The following is a 23170-nucleotide window of genomic DNA, read 5'->3' as shown; positions in this document are numbered from 1 at the left end:
AAGTGACACTGGATTGGTGCTATTCCCTCAGTAGTTCCAAACCAGGTAGTAATTTTCTCCACTTTCTTTTTCTACGTAGCTGGATTGAATGAGCAGATGAAAGCGGTGAGGAAACGGAATGAGACGTCTGTCATTGATCAAATTGGAGAGGACTTGTTAACTTGGGTAAGTGAACTGCTTTGTTTTGTTTTTTTCTTTCCAAAAAAGTAAAAAATTTCAAGAAACTGAAGATGGGAAATGAAAAAGCAAACCATGCTACAGGTCAGCCTTGCCAGTTTGTATTGTCTCAGACCTATTGTCTGAGAAACTCCATTTCTTAAAGAATTTTTGGTTTGGCAGAGCCAACAGTTGCGGAAGATGAAGTAAACACAGCATGGGGTACGTTTCACCTGGATCTTAAACTTAATTCCAGACTCCATTTCCCAAACATATACACCCTGTGACGCTTTATTCCACAAATGCAGAGGTGTACATTCAGTAGTAAAGACATTCAGCTTGCTATATTTCCTCTAAGTCCCACACGATTCCACTCAAAGTTGAGCTATATCAATTTTTGCTGAACATACATTGCTTTATATATTGTCATTTGCCAAAAGCCTAGAGAATTTAGTATGAACCATTTTTTACAAGGATAAAAAACCTAAGACATAGACTGAATCCCTGTTTCCAAACACTGATGTGGGAATATTAGATGGAAGGAAGGCAAGTGGTGTTCTAGCCTAAAAGATGTTGTTCTTCTGAGGTATTAACTAGCCTTATTCTGGATCTCTCTTTGCCCTTAACACTGACTTTCTGTTAGAATAAGAATGCATGCCACAGCTTCTGTTGGAAAGTGTTTGGCCATGTATAATATTTGATTTCCTGGTTTCTTTCCTCAGTTCAGCGGAGCAGGGGAAGATAAACTGAAACAAGCCACTGCCACCTTCTGTAGTAACCAACCTTTTGCGTTAGAAGTGATCAAGTCGCGGCAGAAGAAGGATTCTCGCTTCCAAACTTTTGTCCAGGTAAATCCTTCTGGATGGTTGGAAAGGACTAGCAGAGATTGCAGTTGATGATAAAATAAGGAATTCTGGACAGTATATTGATTGGAGATTATAACTTGCTGATGTCTTTAAGATAGAGATGGCAAAAATGTTTTCCTGAAGCCCACCAAAAACTCCATAACCTCCTCCCATAAAAAGTCCATTAATATTTTGGTCAAAAAAATAGCTAAAATCTTCAGAATGTGAAGGCTTTCCCCCCCAAAGTGTGCCATGTCACAAAACACCAAATTCAGAGTAAAATCTAACTTCTGGTCGTACTGGGTGCACTGATGGGCTTTCGGGTTGGGTTTGAGAGTGAAAAATGCCCTTGCTAGTATTCGCACGTCTGATCTTCTCGAATTGAAGCCCTCCTGCCCTAAACCAGATTCAGAATGGACTATAAGCCCTGCTTGACAAGGGAATTCCTTTTCAAATTGGGCTGGGTTTCTGGTCATTTGAAAACAATTGGAGTTCTGAAGTGTCTGCTCTTTGTGACACAAAAGACTAAGACTTCTCCTCTAAGGTCATTGACTGAGATTAATTGCTGATATCAAGTCTGTATGAAATCATAAAGAAAGGAAGTTGCCGCCAGTTTTTCAGTGAGCCTTTTCTCCGTATAATTGCCCAATAACAACAAGACTGCATTACCTGCCTGATAAATCTTGGCTATCCCTTGACTTGTGTTTAATTGCTAGTAATGTGAACCAGCAAGGCATTAATATGATGAATAGATGGTGCCCATTTAGGTAATTATGGTCTTAATAAAAATGACAAATACTGTTATTATGCTGTTTAAATTTAGGACGCTGAAAGCAACCCACTCTGTCGCCGACTGCAGCTGAAAGACATAATTCCTACCGAGATGCAGAGGTTGACCAAATATCCCCTTCTGCTGGATAATATTGCAAAGTACTCAGGTATCTGTCGGTGGGAGGTTGATGCTTTGACAGTTGCAAAGAACAATCAAGTGTTTCAAAGGGAACCCTGTTGCTATCATTCACAATGTTACAGAGTGCCAGTTACTTACTGCCTCTGCCTATTTACTACTGTAACCATTTAAACTGCCTCAGACCTTTCTTGGAGAAATAAACTGTTTTCTCTTGGTCAATAGGACTTAATAGGAAAAATGAGTAAACTCTTTTAAAGTACTGTAGTGTTAAGTACAGTAAAAAAATAAAACACTTTAACTTGCTCTTTTCAGAGCTTCATATTTTATGGTGTTCACAGCTTGTTCTAATTGTTGTGTTGTTATTCTGTGGCACTAAACTACATCTTTTGTCCTTGGAACTCCAATATACAACAAGCAGATTCTTATGCAAAAAAAAAACAAAAACCATGAACTCAGATTAGGCACAGAGAGAGTCATTTTACTGCTACCATTTTTAAACAGTTAGATCCCCAGAATCCTTGCTAATGGCTTACAGATCTATTCATGGATCTAGATGTGCCTCCATCCAATGTTATTGTAGAACCAGCTGTGAGGCTTTGTTTGAAGCAAGCAAGCAATATGTTTGCCAATAGAAAAAAAAATGATTTGTTGCCAGACCTCATGCCTTCGAACTGTGACATAGGAAGGAGCCACAATAAATAGAGAACAGTATATCTTCTTCCTCAATGACATAGTTTTCTGTATATGGTTTTGAAATCTGGGCAGTGAAAAAACAGAAAGAAAAAGAATCTATCCCATTTTGAGGAGAGTTCTGTGTGTTTTCAAAGGGTCCAGTGGATCAGTGCCAAAGCAAATCAAGGCCAAACTCTCTAGAATGATAAAACTGAATCTTTTCTACTTTGGCTGTATCATAAAATGGCATCACATAACAATAGCAATGTTGATAATGCTTGATAATGTGGAAGGCACTAGGAAAAGCAGAAACCATATTCCAGAATTAATCGTTTGCATGACCAGAGCAGGACTGTGGAGGGCAGTATACATTTGTGATCTCTCATTAAAAGAACGATATGTTGAAAGATATTTTGTTGTTTGCTGACATCGAGTCAGCTTCAACGTATGGGATGCCGTAAGTGGAAGCTAACTTAATGACCACTAGCAACAATGAAATATCCTTCCAATTTTTTGTTCTTTTAATAATTGTCAACTGAACCAGGTGAGATCTGGTTTTGTCTTGTATTAGGTTGTTGGGCACACATTAAAAGGTAATTGTTTTGTTTTTAGAACAACCTGGGGAGAAAGAGAAAGTGAAGAAAGCCGCAGATCATTGTCGACAGATTCTCAACTTTGTGAATCAAGCAGTCAAAGAAGCGGAAAACAAGCAGGTGAGGAGAAGAAAGCAACCTGCTTTTTAGTAGTATTGTTGAGGGAGGGATCTTAGAGATCCTAGAGGGATTTCAGTTTGATCAACTTCTTCAGCACAGTTGACTAATTTTTTTTATCAACTGAACTTGATTTGGGTGCATTTCTTCTCTAATGTATAGCATTTAGAAGACTACCAGCGCCGGCTTGATTTGTCCTATCTGAAGCAGTTGGAAGGCCCTATGCTAGAAGAATTCAGGGTGAGTAGAAAAGATCTATGAGCCTGAGTCCCACAGAACTGTTAACATTTATTATAATCAATACTTTATAGCGTTCTTGACTAAATGATATATCTGACGGTGGCTCTGTTTGAATCCTACATTCAACATTGTTAGTAGTGGATTCTTTTCCCCTCATGATGAATGTTTAGATTTGGATTCTACCCTTATTAAGCTTTTTAATTGACTTGTTTTTGCCATGTCTCCAGTAGCTACTAGATGGCTTCTTAATTTTCCTCTGTTAGATAAGAAACAATTGGCTTTTCCCCCTTGATTGCCTGTCTGCTGTAGAAACTCTTATGAAAAATTATAGAAACAAAGAGAGGGAGGGAGTAAAAGAGGTTATCAGATTTGGGGTAATATTATTTGAAGTGGGAGGTCTCATCAAATAATGACTTGTAACTTACTTTAGAGATTTATCTGGTTCTCAGTATCTCTCATAGCCTTCATAGTTTTCAAAGATAAATTTCAGCAAACTCTTCAGTTTTCAAGAATAACATAACACCCTTTTGATCTCTCTGGTGAGAGCAAACCAAAATATCAAAATTATGCAAGAGCCTCCTAATGCCATGGTCTGGAGACTTTATGCTGTGATTGCAGTAGGTTTTTAAAACTTTGCTACCATTATAAAGCCCTGTATGAAAGATTCTGAATTTGATGACATACCCGAACCAATGTGTGATAATCGATTCTCAAGCATTAGAATGCTGCATGAATAAAACATTTGGATGTCGATACAGACAAAGGTAACCTTTGTGCACGTATATGTACTCCATATCATCAGTTATGTCTTATACTGTAAGGATTTCCTTGAAGGTCAAAAGCTTTTTCCTTTGTATTACTTGGTTAGATAATACCTGGCTTTATCTCTGGCTTTTGGACAATAAAGTGCACAATGAAATTTTCATGAGCCTGTGATTGTGGCCAGTGCCTTCTAAACATGCAGCTTGTGTCGGTTAATATCTGTCTTGTTTATTTATTTATAACCTCCTAATAGTAGGGTCAGGGATGAATTATATGGAAATATGATATTCACTCTGCTTGGCATCATACAATGTTCTGCAACCTGTGCTTCCAAGTAGATGGCAAGATCTTTTTTCAGCTCAAATTGTCTCAGAGTCTCAGAGATTGAGCAGCAAGACCACATAGCTACAATATTGTAAAGGAGATTTTTTTTTAGCCAGCTCTTTAGAGTAAACCTAAAGGAGGGTCAAATTGTGAAAAGAAGGTAGCCATCTAAAGAAGAAAGAGGTTCTTACCTCAAAGTGTTCTCAAACTCCTTTTTAAAAAAGCCCATCCAACATTGATTTTTCAGACCTCAAAGAGACAAATGGCTTTTATTTCTTACTCATCCATGACTATGATCATTTGAAATATGTAATGGTATCTATCCCTTCAGTTATTAGTGAATCTCCTGTGAATATTTATTTTGCTCTTTATTGACAGAATTTAGATTTAACCAGAAAGAAGATGATTCATGAAGGGCCCCTGACCTGGAAGGTGAATCGTGACAAGACCATTGGTAAGTCCTAAACGTGGCTGGCTCCCCCCCCCCCCCAATGTATGTAGGAGAAAGTGGGGTGGAGGAGGAAAGCATTAGGACATGCATATGAATGATAATTTTTCCCCTGCTACTAATGATTATGTACTAATGTAGCTTTCTTGGAGCTGCTTAAGCTATGTTTGTGTGCTTTGAAATGGACCAAGGGAATCTTAAAACTGAAGGGACAAAGCAGAGATTTGCAAAAAGGATTCGGTCCCATTTGGAATTTGGAGGTGAATGAGGAGAGATTAGAGAGCCCGTTGCCAATTGCTGTGGGTGATGCAGCCTTCTATATGAGCTATGAAATGGTATGCAACCCATTCTCGGTTGTTGCCACCTCTAGATCTCTACACGCTGCTCTTGGAGGACATTCTGGTGCTGCTGCAAAAGCAAGACGATCGACTGGTGCTGAGGTGCCACAGCAAGATCCTGGCCAATGCCGCAGACAGCAAGCATACATTCAGCCCAGTCATCAAACTCAACACGGTGCTGGTGCGCCAAGTGGCCACAGGTGAGTGTCATTGCACAAGCCACCTTGTCTCATATCAAATACCTTGTTTCAGAAAGATCACATTGTTTAATGAGTGAGGCCATTGCACAGGTAGCAAAAACTGATTTCACAGCCCGGACCACAGCTCCAAATCTGATACCAGTTGACTGGTACATCTCCTGAATGTTTAGATCACATGACCCCTTGCCTTGCTTGGGCAGCAGTAGGGCAAAAACCCATCCCTTATAAAGTGGCCCTTCAAAGTTATGGTTCATTCTCTCATCATAGTCTTTCTCCAGCACCAGTAAAACACATTTCCCTAAATTCTAAGTAAAATAAATCACACAAATTGCTATTCAATTTAACGTTCTCTTTGTTTTTCCCTAGATAACAAAGCATTCTTCGTCATCTCTATGTCAGAAAATGGAGCCCATATTTATGAACTGGTGGCGCAAACAGTCTCAGAAAAGACTGTGTAAGTGGGTTTGTCGTCTCTGCCAATGTTTTATTGCTTGTGAAGGAGAGAAATAAATCCTGTGCTCAACATCTGTGAAACAGCTTCCACTTGGAGTAGTGAGGATGTTTGTCAAATTACTTGAAGATTTTTTATAGCATCTAGATGAATACTTTAAATTCATCCTTCTCTCCAGTTGGGAGGAATAGCGGAATTAGTTGATCTGCAAAGTTGCAGTCTACATAGTTTAGTCTATATTTAGAACTAGCCCAGCTTATAAGTCATCAGAACGAATGAAGGATGATCATTCGACATGTGTAGTAAGCAATATTTGTAACTTTTAGCAGTTGAGACATGTATCAAGATATATATGTGGACTATGAACCTGCGCGATCTCTTCGCACTACGGGGGAGGCCCTCCTCTCGCTCCCACCACCTTCGCAGTTGCGGCTGGTGGGGACGAGAGATAGGGCCTTCTCCGCTGTGGCCCCCCGCCTCTGGAACTCACTCCCGAGGGAGATTAGACAGGCCCCCACCCTCCTTGCCTTTCGAAAAAGCCTTAAAACCTGGCTTTTCCAGAGGGCCTTCGACGACTAATTTTTGGGGGTTGATTTGTCTGCCCATTTAATTTAATTAGAGAGTGTTCTGCCATGATTATTGATACCTTGCTGAATACTTCTGCCACAAAGCTACAGAAGCCCTCTATTTCGGCCTAGAACTGTTTTATCTCCTTGTTTTTAACATGTGATGTATGTATTGATTGTATGACTGCTTTTCATGTTTGATTTTACAATGTGTAATTTGTCACTATTTTTATTATTGTTGTGAGCCGCCCCGAGTCCCCTCGGGGAGATGGGGCGGGATATAAGAATAAATTTATTATTATTATTATTTATTATGACTATCTCTCTGAGGCATCATGTATTTTCTGTATCACTTTTCCTAAAACAAATGTGCTAGCATAGATGGCACTGTCTTACCTTGTGTTCTGCTATGACTCCTGTCTTAACCAACTTTAAAAAAGCCACAGAATAAAATTTCAGAAAAGAGTTTAATATCACTTCATAATTCCTTTGTTATTTCTGCAGCATTGTATGGTCTGCAGAAGTTATGCAAGCTTAATGGGAAATTGCTGAGGATTTCTTGCTCATTTTATGCAAGATTGCATAGACATTTTGAGCCGCTTTATAGAACTAAGGACTTGCTATGTTCAAGCCTTGTCTTTAATACAATCGGGAGAGACTGAAGCAGAGAGACACTTCCTAGGAGCTTCACAGGCTCTGGGCTGTTGGTGAGGAGCCAATTCATTAGGAAAAGCCCTAGAGTCTCATAACCGTACATTGCCCTTTCATCCGACTGAATGTGTGGGAACATCTGCAATTAAAGACTTGTTTAGAAGGTCAGGAATTCTAGAGGTATCTGATGGGCATTACCAGACCAAAATAATGATAGTAAAACTAGCTTCAGACAGACTCAATTCCAGGACATCTCCTGTTTTCTTGTACCCAATATCAGTTAATTCCTTGATTGCTGTTTGGTTCTGCTGAATATTACTTGGCGTTTATTTTTTTCTAAAATATCCAGTATAAATTAATATTCTTCTCTGAAAAATCTTAACCATAAACATACCATAACCATAAACATACCTTCATGACAAAGTGTCCTGTCATTTTATACTAGGCAGCTAGATCTCAGGGTTTGCCAAGAGATTGAAATATCAGTGTTTTTTAAATGATATGTTGGTTTATTTATGCTTGGCTTCCCTACTTGAATGCTTTCTGCTTTGTGAATTAAAAACTACACCCAATTCTTTCCTTTCCTTCCCATCTGCCATTAACATGGACACAGAGAAGCTCAGACACACTTTCTGTGTCACGTGTTTTGAACTTTGAATTGCTTTTCCTAGTTGCTGCTGTTAATCCTGAATTAACATATTTTAACATATTTTGCCCTTGTACTTGGCGATTTTGACAGAGAGGATTTAGATTTTAGAAGGCACTCGATGTAGCATCTTCCAGTGCATGTTGCAAATGTTCCAGAGAGGGGTGAGGATTTTTTTATTATGAATCTGAAAAGTTCACTGAAGAGAAAAAATGTATAAGTCCTTCTTCCACTGGCTTCTTGCAGACAATATGCAATTAAACTAAGTCCTTACAGAAAAAGAGACTCCAACACTCTGATAGTCTAAGAGTTTTAGGGAGTTCACTTATTTGACACCTCAAGTGAGCTTTTAAGTTCTGAAGTGTAAGAATTAGGGAGCATGTTTGAGATGTTGTGCGCAAATACGCTCCATTTTCATTACTTCTGTGTGGCAAAATAAGGAATTTTTGTCTGAGGTGACTTTCTTTCCACTATTCTCTGTATGATTGACCCATGTAAATAACTTTTTCTTGCTGCAAGAATCTTGCAATAAGATATTCCATGCTTTAGTTTCCAAATCATTGGTCAACAAAACTCTCATATCATTGAATTGTCGAATAGTCCTGACTCATTGTGCAATGCCAAACTGCAGGTGCTGGCTAGCTTTCTTGGCTAGACTTCTTTCCCTTTTCTTCTTCCATTGCTGCATTTGTATGTGTCATGATGGGAACACTGGAATTCTATTTCTAGGTTTCCATTAAGGATAAAGCAGGTCCCTTTCATTTTTGTTAATTTTTTCTTCCAGTATGCAAAATGAAACTTGCAACCCCACTAATATCCACTAATAGTTCTTTTTAAAACTAACTGCACACCATTTTGCTTGGAATGACACTATTTATTGTTTTTATCTACTTACAGGTGGCAGGAGCTCATTGCACGGATGGCAGGAACAGTGAAAGTGGGCAGACGAGTGATTCCATTACATCCGCCAGGACCCTGCGAGTAAGTCACTTCTTTTTAATATATGTCTCCCCTCATCCATGTTCTCATCCCACTCCATTTCTCTCTCCATTCCTCCCTCACATACATATGCACAGGTGTCTATTTTGGTGCTTCTTTTCAAGTTACATATATTATTACAGAGTCCCTTTAAAAAGAGTGTACAGTGGCATGAGATTTATTTCTTTTGTGTTTTTGGCTTTCAGGGAAGACCATGAGGAAGAAGATCAGAAACTGAAAGAAGAACAGACCACTCCCGAGAGCAGTATGCAGAGCCCAGGTAAGAGTTAAATGTAGATATTTGTTCCTGCGTATCATCATTCTCTTATACATGAGCTATTAGTGATATTTATTCCCGGCATCTTATATGTTAGCTGTTAACTGCTGGAAGAGATACAACAGCCAAATCAACTAAGAATGTAAAACCCAACTGAAGATCTATCTCTTCCGGCAGCCCTAACTATGACTTTTAAAAGCACAGTTAAATACTTTAACTTCTGCATCAAGTATTTAAATATGTGTATGTTTTAACATGTGCTTTTATGATTGCATTTTAATTATGTTCTAATATGTGCTTTTATAGATGTTGTGCCCTGCCTCGGGCTCAAAGGAGAGGCAGATTTTATATATATATATACTAGCTGTGCCCGGCCACGCGTTGCTGTGTCTGAGTCTGGTGGTGTTGGTCAGTCTACATTAAGTTGTATTGATGCTGTGACCTCCACCCTTCTTTATACTCACATTAGTAGTAGTATTTGAAGTCTGTTACTTTCTTCAATTTTTGTGTTGATTGATAATTGCTTGAGATCCCTGTTGTCTTTGGTTTGTTGTTAGTTGTAATGTCTGATTCTGCTGAGTGCGGTTTATATTTTTATTGTGGTACAATAGTCTTTTTTTTTTTTTGACTGTGTAGGTGTTTATTATTATTGTTGTTGTAGTGGTCATGAAGGTTGGATAAGTTAGATGCTACTGTATTGTTTTTTGGAGGCTCAGTGTAGCACTGACTGGCCTCTCAGCCTCAGTGCCTGGCTGTTTCTTGCCTGTGATGGTGTTGATTCTTATTGTTGTTGTTGTTGTTGTCATTGTTATTATTGTAATTGTTTTTTGGAGGCCAAGTGTGAATGTAGGGATTTGGGAGGTGGATGAGTTGTGTTGTCAAATTTTGTATTTGTTATAGTCACAATGCGTTGTTGTGAGTTTTGTGGGTCCGGATTGTGGTTTTGTGGTGTGGTTGTGTTGTTACAACCGGGAGGGAAGGTTTTTGCGTTGTGTTGTCAAGTTTTATATTTCTGGGGCGTTTAGTTGTGTGCCACGTTTCGTATTTCTGGGGCGTTTAGTTGTGTTGTTATAGTCACGATGCGTTGTTGTGAGTTTTATGGGTCCGGATTGTGGTTTTGTGGTGTGGTTGTGTTGTTACAACCTGGAGGGAAGGCTTTTGCGTTGTGTTGCCAAGTTTCGTATTTCTGGGGCGTTTAGTTGTGTTGTTATAGTCAGGATGTGTTGTTGTGAGTTTTGTGGGTCCTGTGTGATTTTGTGGTGTGGCTGTGTTGTTACAACTGGGAGACAAGGCTTTTGCATTGTGTTGCCAAGTTTTGTATTTCTGGGACGTTTAGTTGTGTTGTTATCGCATGATGCGTTGTTGTGAGTTTTGTGGGTCTGGATTGTGGTTTTGTGGTGTGGTTGTGTTGTTGTAACCTGGAGGCAAGCCTTTTTCATTGTGTTGCCAAATTTCGTATTTCTGGGATGTTTAGTTTTGTTGTTATAGTCACTGCGCAAACAACTTTATCATTTTATATATATAGATATATATGTGTGTGTGTGTGTGTGTGTGTGTGTGTGTGTACTAAAATTGATCTTGGTTAGTTAGAGAGCTGTTTTTTTCCTTGTTTATAGGGTGACTTTTAAAACAAATTATACCTAAGTTGCTGTGAGTTTTCCAAACTGTATGGCTTGTTCCAGAAGCATTCTCTCCTTATGTTTCACCCACATTTATGGCAGGCATCCTCAGAGATTGTGAGATCTGTTGGAAACTCATAGCAACCCAGTGATTCCGGCCATGAAAGCCTTTGAGAACACAAATTATACCTATTTTTTTTATTTCCCCTTAGGTTGAGAAGGACCTGTATATTTAGCATATTCAGTAACTTTTTATTGTTTTAATGGCATCCCAAAATGTGTTAGCATATTTGAATGAGTAGGATTTCATAAAAGTTTGCTTCAGTATTGATTTTAACCTTTGGGATTGGCTTGTTAGATAAAGATCTGGAACTGGAGTCTCCCTCAGCCACCGCATCGGAAAAGGCAGAAGCAGAAGAGCTCCTGGAGGCCGACAGGCGGTTTAGAGAAAAAGCACCAGGGGATCTGCTGATCAAAGAGTCCTCGGACAGCTTCACCCACACAGGCCCAGAGCTCTTGTTCCAAATCTCCGAAGACCGGTGGGCTTTGGACGCACTACGGAATTGTACGTTGTTGGGATGTGTAGTACACAAAAAAAACCTAGAACTGTGGGATGCAGGGGTCCTTCATAGTTTTCCTTTCCTCTCTTGGACCAGATGAATGTCAGCTACATTTCTCAGTAGAAACATTCTCCAAAAACAAGCAGGGATTTCACTGAACTAGGCACTAAATGGCCCCATTGAAACATCAAAGTTTGGCATTGCATAAGCCATTCAATTCAGTAAAATTGATAGTGTATTGACTACAACGGAAACAGTTTCTCAGTCCAATCTCCTGCTTGTGATAACACCCTTGACAGAACATGTTTTCCGTTGCTCTGTAAGCGATTAGCCAGTAGAGCACACTGTTATATGACAAGATTAATGATGTGTATTTCTTTAAAAAGCAAACATCTTTAAAAGAAGTGTGTAATCTTCTTCTTGCCTTTAAATGCCAGGTCTGGTAGGATATACATGTTCAGGGGTCCAACATGTATCTATGAAGTCCCTCTGCCACTAAATTAGTTTTATGGTTTTAGAGGTTCAGCCATCACCGGCTGTTCTCTAGTGCAGAGCCAGAGAACTAGAAAAAAGAAGGGGGACCATAGTAACTTGTGCAAAATAAGTATAACAGTATAAAATAAGTATACCTTACAAGGAATTTCTTTTTTCAAAAAAAAATCCAGTAGGATCCCTGCATATGATACGAGGGGGGAGAAGTAGCTGGTGAATTTTGCTTTGAAAATGTTTTGAATTCGAGTGAATGGTAGACTATGTTAAGAGTGCCAGTTTTGAGATTATTGCTTCCTACTTTTGATTTCTGCCTCCCCACGACTTGGTGCCCCACAGCACTCAAGGATCCCTGACATCTCTGATCTATGGGAATTGATGGGAGTTGTCATCCAGAATGGGAGGGTGCCAAGTTTAAATAGACTGACTATTTTCTGTTCCCTTTCAGTGGGCTTGTTGAAGAAGTTGCTGATGCAGCAGCTAGGCATGACTGAACAGGAGTCCCCTGAAGACCGGCAGCGTTTTTCCAGACATAGGGCAGTTTCTCAGGGGGTCCAGGTGGAGAAAAGCGTCCTCAGAGGACAGCAGCACTCAGAGAAAGACAGGGCATCCTTACCTGGGGTTAGTAGGATGCCCTCCGGCATGGGAACAAGTAGTTTTGAACCTTGCTCTGGTCACCGGACTTCGGGTGAGTTTGTTCAAGTAGGGGACACCACACCGAATAGCAGTCAGTTAACGGACCCCTTGAGCACGAACCCAGAGACTCCCATTGCTGAGCTGGAAGGGGTCACTGCAGAGGATGGCGGAGAGCATTTCTTTGATGCCCGTGAAGCCCACAGTGACGAGAACCAGTCAGAAGGTGAAGTGACAGAAAGGAAGGACGTGGAAGAGGTGCAGCTGCGGATCTCAGGTGAGTAAATTCCTCAGATCTTAGAACTGAAATTAAATACTGCCACAGTTGGATGGAATGCTAATGTTGGAGAGGTCTGGTGGTCGAAGTGATTGCTATTTTCATCCGTCACCAGCTGACTCTACAAGCTGTAATCAGTTTTTTGTTTGCTGTTGTTTCACCATGACAAATGCGGAAGGAATAGCAAGTTGGAGGACTCTTGGGGTCACTCCCTCCCACGTTCCCTCACTTTTGGGTCTGAATAGAGATTGAGCTTAACCTGAGTGAGTTTCCTTAGTGAGAGAGAATTGTGCTTTCAGAGCTCTAAATCTAGGGATAAAAAGCACCATCACTATTGCCACTCAATAGTGGCTATATGCTATTAAAGGGATGCTATTAAAGGGATGTGGGTCCCAGTGTAAATGTTCCCCATTACTCTTCACCCTTTATCAACCACCTGGGAGAACACCAACCTCTTTGTCACACACAGTAATCCCCCGAGCCTAGGGCTGAAAAGGCCACATGGGGAAAAAAACTATTATCTCATAATATTGTAATAAAGAGCATGTATCTTTTCTACTTGCCTTTATCCTAGAAAGCAAAAATGTGTTTGGAAAAATCTTTGTCCAGTTCTCCTTTGGAGAAATTACTCAAGTGCTAATCTATCATGAATATGCAGTTGTATGGTTTTGAGTAAAAATATTGACCATCCAGGCAGGTTCTTCTCAAAAATGGTAAGGATGACAGCAAATCAATGTTCTGTCCATATGTTTATGATTATTAACCAGCCAGTGCATGTGAACAAGAACAGCCAAAAGGAAAATGTTAACTTAATACAGTCATGGGCAAACTTTGGCCCTCCTTCGAGGTGTTTTGCACTTCAACTCTCACAATTCCTAACAGCTTAGGAATTGTGGGAGTTAAAACACCTGGAAGGCAGTCCGAAGTTTGCCCATGCCTGACTTAATAGAATACATCCCATTAATATATGTCTTCTATAGAATTTAACAAACGGTGTCATTAGTATGGGTTGACCTCTGAATTTAGAATAGGAACCATGTTCCTATTCATACATGCAATTAGGTCCTTTCAGCTCATATGTCAGCAGAGCTTCTGTTACACAAGAGCGTTAGCGCTGTTTTCTTCACAGGAAATTTTTTGATCCTTGATGATTATGGTGCAGCCCAGGAGAGCTCCACCGACGAGGAGGTGGCATCGTTGGTCCTCCGGTGCACTGCTGGCAAGAGCGCCATGGACTCTGCCCCCCAAGCGCCAGCATCTCCGCAGGAGGCCCAGCAGCCAGACCCAGGAGCCAGCTCACCCTTTGCTGCCAGGGAAGTGGAGCCCTCCCATTGGGAAGCCACTAAGGAACCCTCCTCCTCAGAAGTATTAAGGCCTCCCTTCTCTCCAGAGTCACGCTCCCTGATCATGCATTACATCCAGAAAATCGAGGCCAACCTGGAACACTTAAAGGTACAGTGTTGTAATGTAAATTGTGTACCTTCCTTTCATATTTCAGTTTATGCAGAAACTACGAAATCGGGAATGAGGAACAAGGGGGCCCAAGGTTGTGTGCATGTTTATCTTTTTGAGTGATTCTCAAGGTCATTTTTCAAACTGATCTTTGGTTCTGTACCAAAAACTGAGAGAGAGTCTTAAGACTCTGAAAGGTCTGAAAAAGATAGAAAAATAAAGCATTTGGAAGGAAAGGATCACTGCTGTAAAAAAGACAGGATGACAATATCAGAGACATTGCAGTGTTTCTTGGAACTAACTGGAAAAAACTGAGAACTTGTCCTGAAATTTTACAATATTGTTACAATAGCAAGAGTTTAAGGGCTTTTTTTGCATTCCAGAAAAAAACTATAGACTGTTAGTGTTGCAGACTCTTTACCAACTCCAACTTTGCCAAGCTTGGTGACTCTTGGCCTGCAACATACTGTAATATACAGCAGAGTATCACTTAGTCAGCATAAACAGGCCGGCAGAATGTTGGATAAGTGAAAATGTTGGATAATAAGGAGGGATTAAGGAAAAGCCTATTAAACGTCAAATTACATTATAATTTTACAAATTAAGTACAACAAATCAACAGAAAAGGCAGTTCAATACACAGTAATGCTATGTAGTAATTACTGTATTTATGAATTTAGCACCAAAACATCATAATGTATTAAAAACATTGACTACAAAAACATTGACTACTTAAAATTGACAACAAATAAAGATAGAACTGCATAAAATAAACTTAAAGTAACATTCTTGAAGGTTAAATCTGTAAAAAGTTTAGTCCTTGCTGCCTAGAGAAACAGCTGTGGATCCGGGCAGGAGGCAGACTGTGTTGGATAATACAGAATGTTGGATAAGTGAAGGTTAGATAAGCGAGACTCTACTATACTATGACAGCAACAGTTGTACAGCTACTCCTTATGCATCAGCTATAGATAAAGGGAAATGTCGATTGTTGGGATAGCAGTTGTGTCACCTTCTTCTGGGTCTGTAGTAGTCAGAGAAATATTACTATATCTAAACTATTCCCCCTCAGCTGTGCTGTCCCCATTGATTACTTGTTTCAGAGTTTTGCCATTTACATTCACAGCCAATCTACTGGCTCTTTAGACGGCTTGCCGATTAACTTTGTGATGTGGATTGTGTCTTCCAGGAGGTCGAGGAGAACTATGCGACTCTTCAGCAAAGGCTGGCTGGATCAGTCCCCACGGATGAGCACTCAGGTACCACTTCTGCATTCCCTGCAGTACTTTCGAAACAAGCCATGTAATGCATTTATAATCACCAGGCCGTCACTTCTTGGGAAGCCAGTTGTTAATCTTTCTAGCGGAAGTCTTCAGTGCTTACATTGCAGCTCCCAATATTTTGGAAGAAACTCCTGGCTGCAAAACAGCACAAATCAATACATAGGGTTGCTGACTGTGCATTCTTTCCTCTTAAGTGGAATTTCTTGTATAAGGAGTGATCTTCTTCCATTCAGCACTCTCACCTCTGATAATGTGTACCAACATATTGGGATGGAAGGATTTATGGTTCAAGGGAGCCAACAGAAAATCAGCAAAGGCTTGTTCCCAAGTTTCATGTTTAGATTTAAAATATAAGTCCATATCTTAGGAAGAATGGGTAATAGTAGTCCTTGCCCAGATTCCTGTTTGTCTCCTTTGCTGGTGTAACACTTCTTCTGCCAGCAGTTCTAGGAGGGATGTGCCTCGAAGTATCAAGTGCTTTCTACTGGAAGTCAGGAAGTAAAGAATTAAAGACAAAAGAAACCCTGTAGTGCACGACTACACTGTTTCTCCTAGACCTATGTAACTCAATGTGTTTTTGCTTCCTGCTTGCATGGAGAGGTCACTTTCCTCTTCTTTCCAGAACTCTTTAGTGCTTTATTATCCTTTGTTTGAGAAGGGAGCATCGTGAGGCTTCTCTCTGCCTCGTGAGACCTTACTTGCACAAAAATACTAGAGTCAGCATTCAGGCCTCCTCTACCAAAGTTAGGTAATTTTCTCTTGTCTGTCTACTTTTTTATATGAGACGTATTACTTGCAACTATAAAAGGTTCATTTTTACCTTTTTAAAACCATACCAGAACATCCTGCAGGTGTCCTCTCTTGTTTCTTACCATAAGCTCCATATATATAGCTAAACTCTGCTATAGACACCAAACATTCCTATAAGAGCCTGCTTGGCCTCCAGACCACTTTGTGAGCATACCAAGAGACTTTTCTGTTCTGCCAGCAGTTAGCAATACTTCCTTCGTATTTGTCATTGTGGCAGGGTCACAGACACCCACAAGTTTCTCTCTGTCAAATGTCCACTTGCCCTTTCCAGTGTAACTTGTATCTTAGGCTGTTTCTCATACTCAGCCCACCATCACCACAGATATTCCACTTATGGCACTCACAAACCTCTAGAAAGCTTTCTAAGCTCTGGGTGATTTCCTCTCTTCCCAGTGTTTGCAGTAACTGCATTGCAGTGGCTAGTAAGATGAGGAGCACACCCCTCCCAACTCTTCACGCTCTCTCTTTTTGATCCCCTTCTTTATATTAGGTGCACTCAAGAGACAAAATAAAGTAGGAAAGGTAAAGATTTTCCCCTGACATTAAGTCCAGTCGTGTCCGACTCTGGGGGTTGGTGCTCATCTCCATTTCTAAGCCAAAGAGCCGGCATTGTCCATAGATGCCTCCAAGGTCATGTGGCCGGCTGACTGCATGGAGCGCCGTTACCTTCCTGCCAGAGCAGTACCTATTGATCTACTCACAATTGCATGTTTTCAAACCGCTAAGGCGTCAGAAACTGGGGCTAACAGCGGGAGCTCACCCTGCTCCCCGAATTCGAACCACCTATCTTTTGGTCAGCAAGTTCAGCAGCTCAGTGGTTTAACCTACTGCGCCACTTATTTGGCTTACTCACAACCTTCATGTGTTCAGCAAACACAGGTACACAACTTATCAGTCAGTTACAGATATGTTTGAGATAGTTTCTGTGCCATAAACAGCAGGTGCATGCACGGAGGAGGAGTTGTTTAAAGCTATGGACATTGCAATTGCTGTTGCCCACTTTTGGTCTAAAACTATCTAGCTGTTTGTGATTCCTTTATTTTATCGCTTTTAAACTTACTTTTGACACGAATTAAATAAATAAATAAACAGCAGGTAAGTGTTTTCAAGTCTGAGATCTGAGCTGTCCCAAAGTCTAAAGAAGTCTGTGCTCTGTGCTTGTCTCAGAGTGGATCACATAGTCTGCAGCCCCTTCCACAACCTCTCAGGAAAACATAGAGCAAAGAAAGAAAGCTGCATACCCAGAGCATACATACAACAAGTAAAGCAATGGGGTTATAGATAAACAAATTACTAGAGGGTTGAAGAAGATTGGAATTTCCAATATTCAATTAATCAAAGTAATTTCCCTGAGATACTGTGAGGCAGAGTTATCTTGAACACAAGAAGATTTCAGAGACAAATAGAGCACTTTGCAATAATTGTGACTTGATGGGCACATCCTAAAACGCCAGTGAACTGTGGGCCAACCTCTGAACATTTTTTGACTGCGTTCTCTTTTTTCTTCCCTCCATAGATAAAAGTTAGTCACTCTTCCTGCAAGTGGCTGAAGGTTGGATGGAAGCATCCTTGCTCGGTGCCTGCGGGTGTCTGCCTGGACTTTGGGTCACGTGCAAGAGGCCTCTCTTTCCATAGACCATCCAAGCACAAAGTGGAGGGATGGGCATTTTCCTTTGGGGCCTCTGCGCCAGCCTGTTGGAGAGCGGCGTTGGTCTTGTTCTTCTCCTCTTTCTACATGAAATTCTTTTTTTTTGAAACGAGAGGAAATAAGGAACAGAGAAAAAAAACACAAAGAAACCAAATGTATAAAGCTTTGGGTGTAGGATATACAAATGTATTTAGACATAAAAAAAATATCAATGTATTTATTTGACTTCATTCCGTGTACTGAAAGCACACTTTAATTTGTAATATTTTTTTTTTGCTTTAAGAAAAGAAAATGGATAGTGCCAGTTTGTAGGCCTCCCTCCCACCATTCCTCTGTTCTCGAATCCAAGACGGAGGAATGCGTGCGTGCGAGTGTAAACGTGTCTTGGTTTTTCACTGGACTGGATCCCACAGCAACCAGTTCACTCAAAAAGAGTTTCCCATGTAAGATTCAGGAAATATAGGCAGGCCTTGCCCACGTGTAATGACACAATCAGGCACTTGGAAGCTGGCAGTCTAGTCTCCCTTTGGGCTCTCCTTCAGTGAGATGCGGACATTAGAGGAGGAATGGAAAGGGATTGGAGTTCTGGTTCTGCCCGATACTCTCAGCTCTGGCTTGTCATGGTCTCTCCCAGAAGGCAGTCCCTTGGCATTTCTGTCTTTTGAGGTGGTGAGGACCTTTTACAGGACAGGGCAAGTCTCTCTGGATCACAGTGCTGAATCCCTTGTATTGTAAAGCAGTTGTAGCTGCCACTGGTGGTAGTAGCCGCATGCTGCTTCTGCATATGAAGCTAGGGCTCTTCGCTACCATTGTTGATCATTGTGTGGGGAAAGGGAACATGGTTTGGTTTGGGGAGTAATGTCGTTTTGCATTGTTTGTGCCAAAGTGCTCTGAAATCACACTGGTTGAGGGGGAGAGGAAAAAAAACATAACCAGAATAGCTAGACGATGCTGTGTATGTATTTTTTTTTATAACCAAGTCTTTGCATCTTGATGTTTTTAAAGCCAAACTGTCTTTCAGAATGCAGTCGTAAGCCTCAGGAGCACAGCTGGAAAATACAGGATAGTGCATTCTGGTTAACCAGTGTTGAGACTGGGCCAGATGGTACTGGTATGAGAGACAATTTGGGATACGGCTTCTGCCTTGGAAGCTTTCACTGCAAGGGGCTGTTACAGGCTGATGATGGCTGTTTTCCTGCACCAAGTACCCGCCTGGGCCTTTTGTTTTGCTTCTAAAAGTGCCAAATTCTAGAAGCCTCCCCCCTTAATAATATCATGCCCCTTCTCACTGTATTACACTATATGCACTACAGAGTGTGGAGCATCCTTCCTTTTCCTCCTCCTTCCTGCGTGAAGGTCATACTGCCTGCTCCATTAACACATAAACACATTTTCCCTGTAGCTATAATGGTCACGAATCAGAACGACCGTTTCCCAGCCATGCGAAGCACAAAACCTCTCCTTTCCTTCACAGGAGGAGAAAGAGTATTGAAATGGACCAGCTGAAATGGGTGATTTGTATTCCCGTCCCTGCCCCCAGATCGTTCAGATCCATCATAAACTGATGCATAGTGAGATGGAAAGAAAATTTTGTTTTTCCAGTTCCCAGTTATATGACTCAGGATCAGGGGAAGGTTGCTCTTTGAGGCCAAATGCTCTCCTTTTGTACGTACGTAGGGGGGATTTCCGTTACCAGTGCCAACCTAAACACCACAACGATCTGCTAGTTTTCATTTCTAAAATGTCTTCAATACCTGAGATTCTAATATTTTTGCTTTTCTGGAGCATTATTTTGCCATTGCTTGTTCTTACAAGACTGTGCCTGACCTGACAAAATGAATTCGAACTTCTAACTTCTTTTCCTAACGTTGGATGGCATTTTTTGTAGATTCGTAACTGTGCTGACATTGAGCTCATAATATTTTTCACCCTTTTCTTCTCTTGCCATACAAAACCCAGGGCATGTATGCCTGGACCTATCAGGAAACCTCTTAGATCTCTCCTTAGCACCAATAGCTTTCAAACAATCAGGAGACAATCCATTGCAGATAATAATTATCAATCCCTTTGCTGCTTTGTTCGTGCTAGAGTTCCATAAATCTCTTACTGCTCTATTCCTCAGATTATAAATTTCATCATGTCCTGGGAATGGAAATGTTCTTCAGCAGCTTTAAGAGATGTCCAGAAACCAGGCTGCCAGATTCTTTCGAGACTCAACCTTGACAAAAAGTAGCAAAACAATAGAAGTCTTTCTTATTCCTCTGTAGTCAAGATAGATGCTTTTCCCTCTCCAGAAACGTAAACAGAGTGTTGTGCTCTTGTCTTGTTCTGGGGAAGAGTTGTGTGTGTTTTCCAAGCTTGTCTACGCCGTACAATATGCAATCTCCCATTAAGGGCATTATTCTAAGAAAAATAAGATGGTGAAAAATGAGGGCCATCGATGGCTCCCAACACCATAAAACCTAAAATCACTGGGGATCTCTCTCTAACTCCCTAGCGCGTCTACTGTACAACAGGCCCCAGGCACAGGTCCTTTTGTGTGAAGAGGATCCATACTAAAATGCACTTTGTGGGGTTCCCATTGGTTTTGGGTGTTTTTATTATAACGGTGATTATGATTTTAATGTACTAAAATAGCCATGAGGAATTCCAGCCAAAGAAACCCTTCCTGTCCTGCATTGCTGGCTGTGAACATTCCCGTCTTTGGACTGGACAGTAGGATGGAACAGTCTTTTATTTTCCACCCTCCACAAAAAATAGTAGTCAAAGACTTAATTAACAGGAGAATAATACGATGTCTCTGCTACACTACTGCTTTAGAAAATCATGGCTTGTTTTTACCCTGGATTTAAGGAATCTGTTGATTAGGGTTTGCATTCCTAGAACTAGGCCTGGATCCAGATGGCATCTTCCTAAGCAGCTTGTTTGTATAATAATTTGGGTTGGATGCGTTGGTAGAACCCTGAGAGCAGAAGAGCAAACTGTCTTCCCATTTGTATGTTTCCTTTTTTGCCTCACGGCTGTCTTGGGACCACGAGCAAAACCAAAAAGAAAACCACCCAAAAAATCATGGAGTATCGTGACTGGAGAATTGTGAGGGGTTACAATTCAGCCGTCCTGGAGGGTTGAACAAATGTGCTCTTCTTTTGAACAGGGCTCCATTTTATTTTCACAGTGTCAACATGAGGCTAATGCAAAATTCTTTATTTGCAGCAGTGTTTATCATCTGCATTTCTGCACTGTGCCTCTCATTGGCTCAAATTCCTGATTGAGATCTTCCCTCTAATTTAAGCCAGTCCTTAGCATCTACATCTTAGAACCTGGAAAACTTAAGTACCAGAAGGAGTCATATTTTTGAATGTTGGATTAGTTTTGTCCTTACAGAGAGGGACACACTCAAAGCTTGGTTCCCATCCCATCTTGTAGCTCACTTGCATCTTCCCATCTCAGGACTCTTACTGCCTCATTATACAGCATGTATAGATCAGACCTTAGAAAAGAAGAATGGGAGAGAATAGGACTTTGATGTTCCGTACAGGGGGTTTTATATTACAATCCTAGGCCAGTCGCCTTTTTATTATTATTATGCCACTCATTGCTAGCCTTCCTTCTACAATTTGCCATTTGGATCTAGCAAAGAATAGGGCTTGATGATGGGGTTGGGCTGGAGGGTCCTGTGCTGCTTGTGGATGTTGGGTGCTCTTGGTGTGCCGCGCTCTTGAAAAGGCTTTTAAGGAGCCTTTGTGAAAAGAAAGTCTCCCTCGATTCCAATCAGCAAAGCTTGAAAAGAGCTGCATGAGTTCAGAGGTGCCAAGTGTTGTTTTCCAGGGTAAGTGTTCCAACATCTTAGCTAATTCTTCCTTTTTCAATAGAAGTTGTTCTGTGCTTTTCTTGTGCTCCCCGCCCCCATCCCTCCCCAGTTTTGAAATCTCAGTGCGGCTTATATTTCATGGATCTGTTTGATTCCTCTGTTTCATTCCAAAGAGACCTTTTTATTCCCCTTCAGCCCCTCTTTGACCCATCCTCTAATAAGCAGATTTTCTCCAAAAGGGATGCTGCAGCCGGAACACTATTTCTCTCTCCTTTAAAATTACATTGTTTGACATTCTCTCTAACTACTAGAATTGTATTTTATTTGTTCACCATGCAATCATTTACTCCTTTTTTTAAACAGATGTTAGTTTAAAGAAAAACAAACAAACAAAAAACGAAAGCAGCCCAATCCGGACAATATTCTTCAAAAAGCAAAAAAAAAAGAGTCCTCTTATTAATTACCCTGTATTTTTAACTGATCTGTTTGAATGTCTAAGGAAGAAGAAGAAAAAGAATTTATTGTTATAATTATCCAGATGTATGTATGTTTGTAAAATAGCTCTTATTAATTAGCTGATAAGGTTGTATGTTTTTGGAACAAAATATTGGTCATTAAAACAAATCTGAATTTTGTTGGGTTTTTATGTTTGTTGGTTTTGGGAATCTGGGAAAATCAAAACATTAAAGCATTCAGATATCAGTAAATAAGCTTAAAGGAACCAACCATTTGAGTGTGGTGTTTGTTAAGCTGCCTACAGAGTAGCAGCTCAAGAAGTATGATCTTGTCTTCCATAACAAATACTGTACACTTGTAAAATTGAGTATGGATTTCCTGAATTTAGGATTATTACGCAAGTTTTGCCATGTAAAATATTTTTTTCTGTCTTCGCCAGCTTGCTTCCATCTTTGCCTGGCCCTCTGAGAACATCTCTATGTCAACTTTTAGCACTCTTCTCTTTGTCATATCTCTCTGAAGTGACCTTTCTATCAATACAGTGCCCTGCATACATATATATATATATATATATATTTGTTTGTTTGTCAGGCCTGGGGTTGGTTTTTTGGGTTGGAACCCCACAAGTACTTTTAAGTTGGATAATGAAAGCCCCGTGTTCCAAATCTGATCCAGATCCATCAAGTTGTGTAGGAGCCTTTGCGGAACATACATACATGTATACACACATATTTTCACTTTCAGATAGAGAAGTTTGCAGGTTCCGTTCCCTACAAACCCACTTAAAATGATCTGTTGCGTGGGAATAATCCTTCATCTGAACTCTTCAAGTGCTACTGTCAAGCAATAACATGCTATGCTAGTTTATATATATACACACACACACACACATATATATATATACACACACACAATATAATTTACAATAATATATAATAATTATAACATATTGTATATA

At 40.4% G+C, this 23170-nt stretch overlaps 1 protein-coding gene across 4 annotated transcripts in view; it reads left to right on the top strand.

Moving 5' to 3' along the window:
- Positions 1 to 22390, top strand: part of arhgef12 (Rho guanine nucleotide exchange factor 12) — a 74741-nt gene extending 52351 nt beyond the window's left edge. For 3 of the 4 annotated variants that reach the window (XM_016994718.2, XM_062961385.1, XM_062961387.1), the window contains 15 exons: positions 80 to 165; positions 879 to 1004; positions 1825 to 1939; positions 3196 to 3296; positions 3456 to 3533; positions 4998 to 5073; positions 5438 to 5605; positions 5972 to 6059; positions 8817 to 8900; positions 9104 to 9177; positions 11152 to 11358; positions 12291 to 12752; positions 13882 to 14204; positions 15394 to 15463; positions 17814 to 22390. In XM_016994718.2, coding sequence (XP_016850207.2) covers positions 80 to 165; positions 879 to 1004; positions 1825 to 1939; positions 3196 to 3296; positions 3456 to 3533; positions 4998 to 5073; positions 5438 to 5605; positions 5972 to 6059; positions 8817 to 8900; positions 9104 to 9177; positions 11152 to 11358; positions 12291 to 12752; positions 13882 to 14204; positions 15394 to 15463; positions 17814 to 17824 — 2069 coding nt within the window. In that variant the 3' untranslated portion in view covers positions 17825 to 22390. The remainder of the gene's footprint in view (positions 1 to 79; positions 166 to 878; positions 1005 to 1824; positions 1940 to 3195; positions 3297 to 3455; positions 3534 to 4997; positions 5074 to 5437; positions 5606 to 5971; positions 6060 to 8816; positions 8901 to 9103; positions 9178 to 11151; positions 11359 to 12290; positions 12753 to 13881; positions 14205 to 15393; positions 15464 to 17813) is intronic. The other variant, XM_062961384.1, reaches the window with a different exon arrangement.
- The last annotated feature ends 780 nt before the right edge of the window (positions 22391 to 23170 follow it).

This window comes from Anolis carolinensis, unplaced genomic scaffold (assembly GCF_035594765.1).
Source record: "Anolis carolinensis isolate JA03-04 unplaced genomic scaffold, rAnoCar3.1.pri scaffold_8, whole genome shotgun sequence".
NCBI classification, from domain to species: domain Eukaryota; kingdom Metazoa; phylum Chordata; class Lepidosauria; order Squamata; family Dactyloidae; genus Anolis; species Anolis carolinensis.
This window is presented reverse-complemented; position numbering and strand designations above follow the sequence as displayed.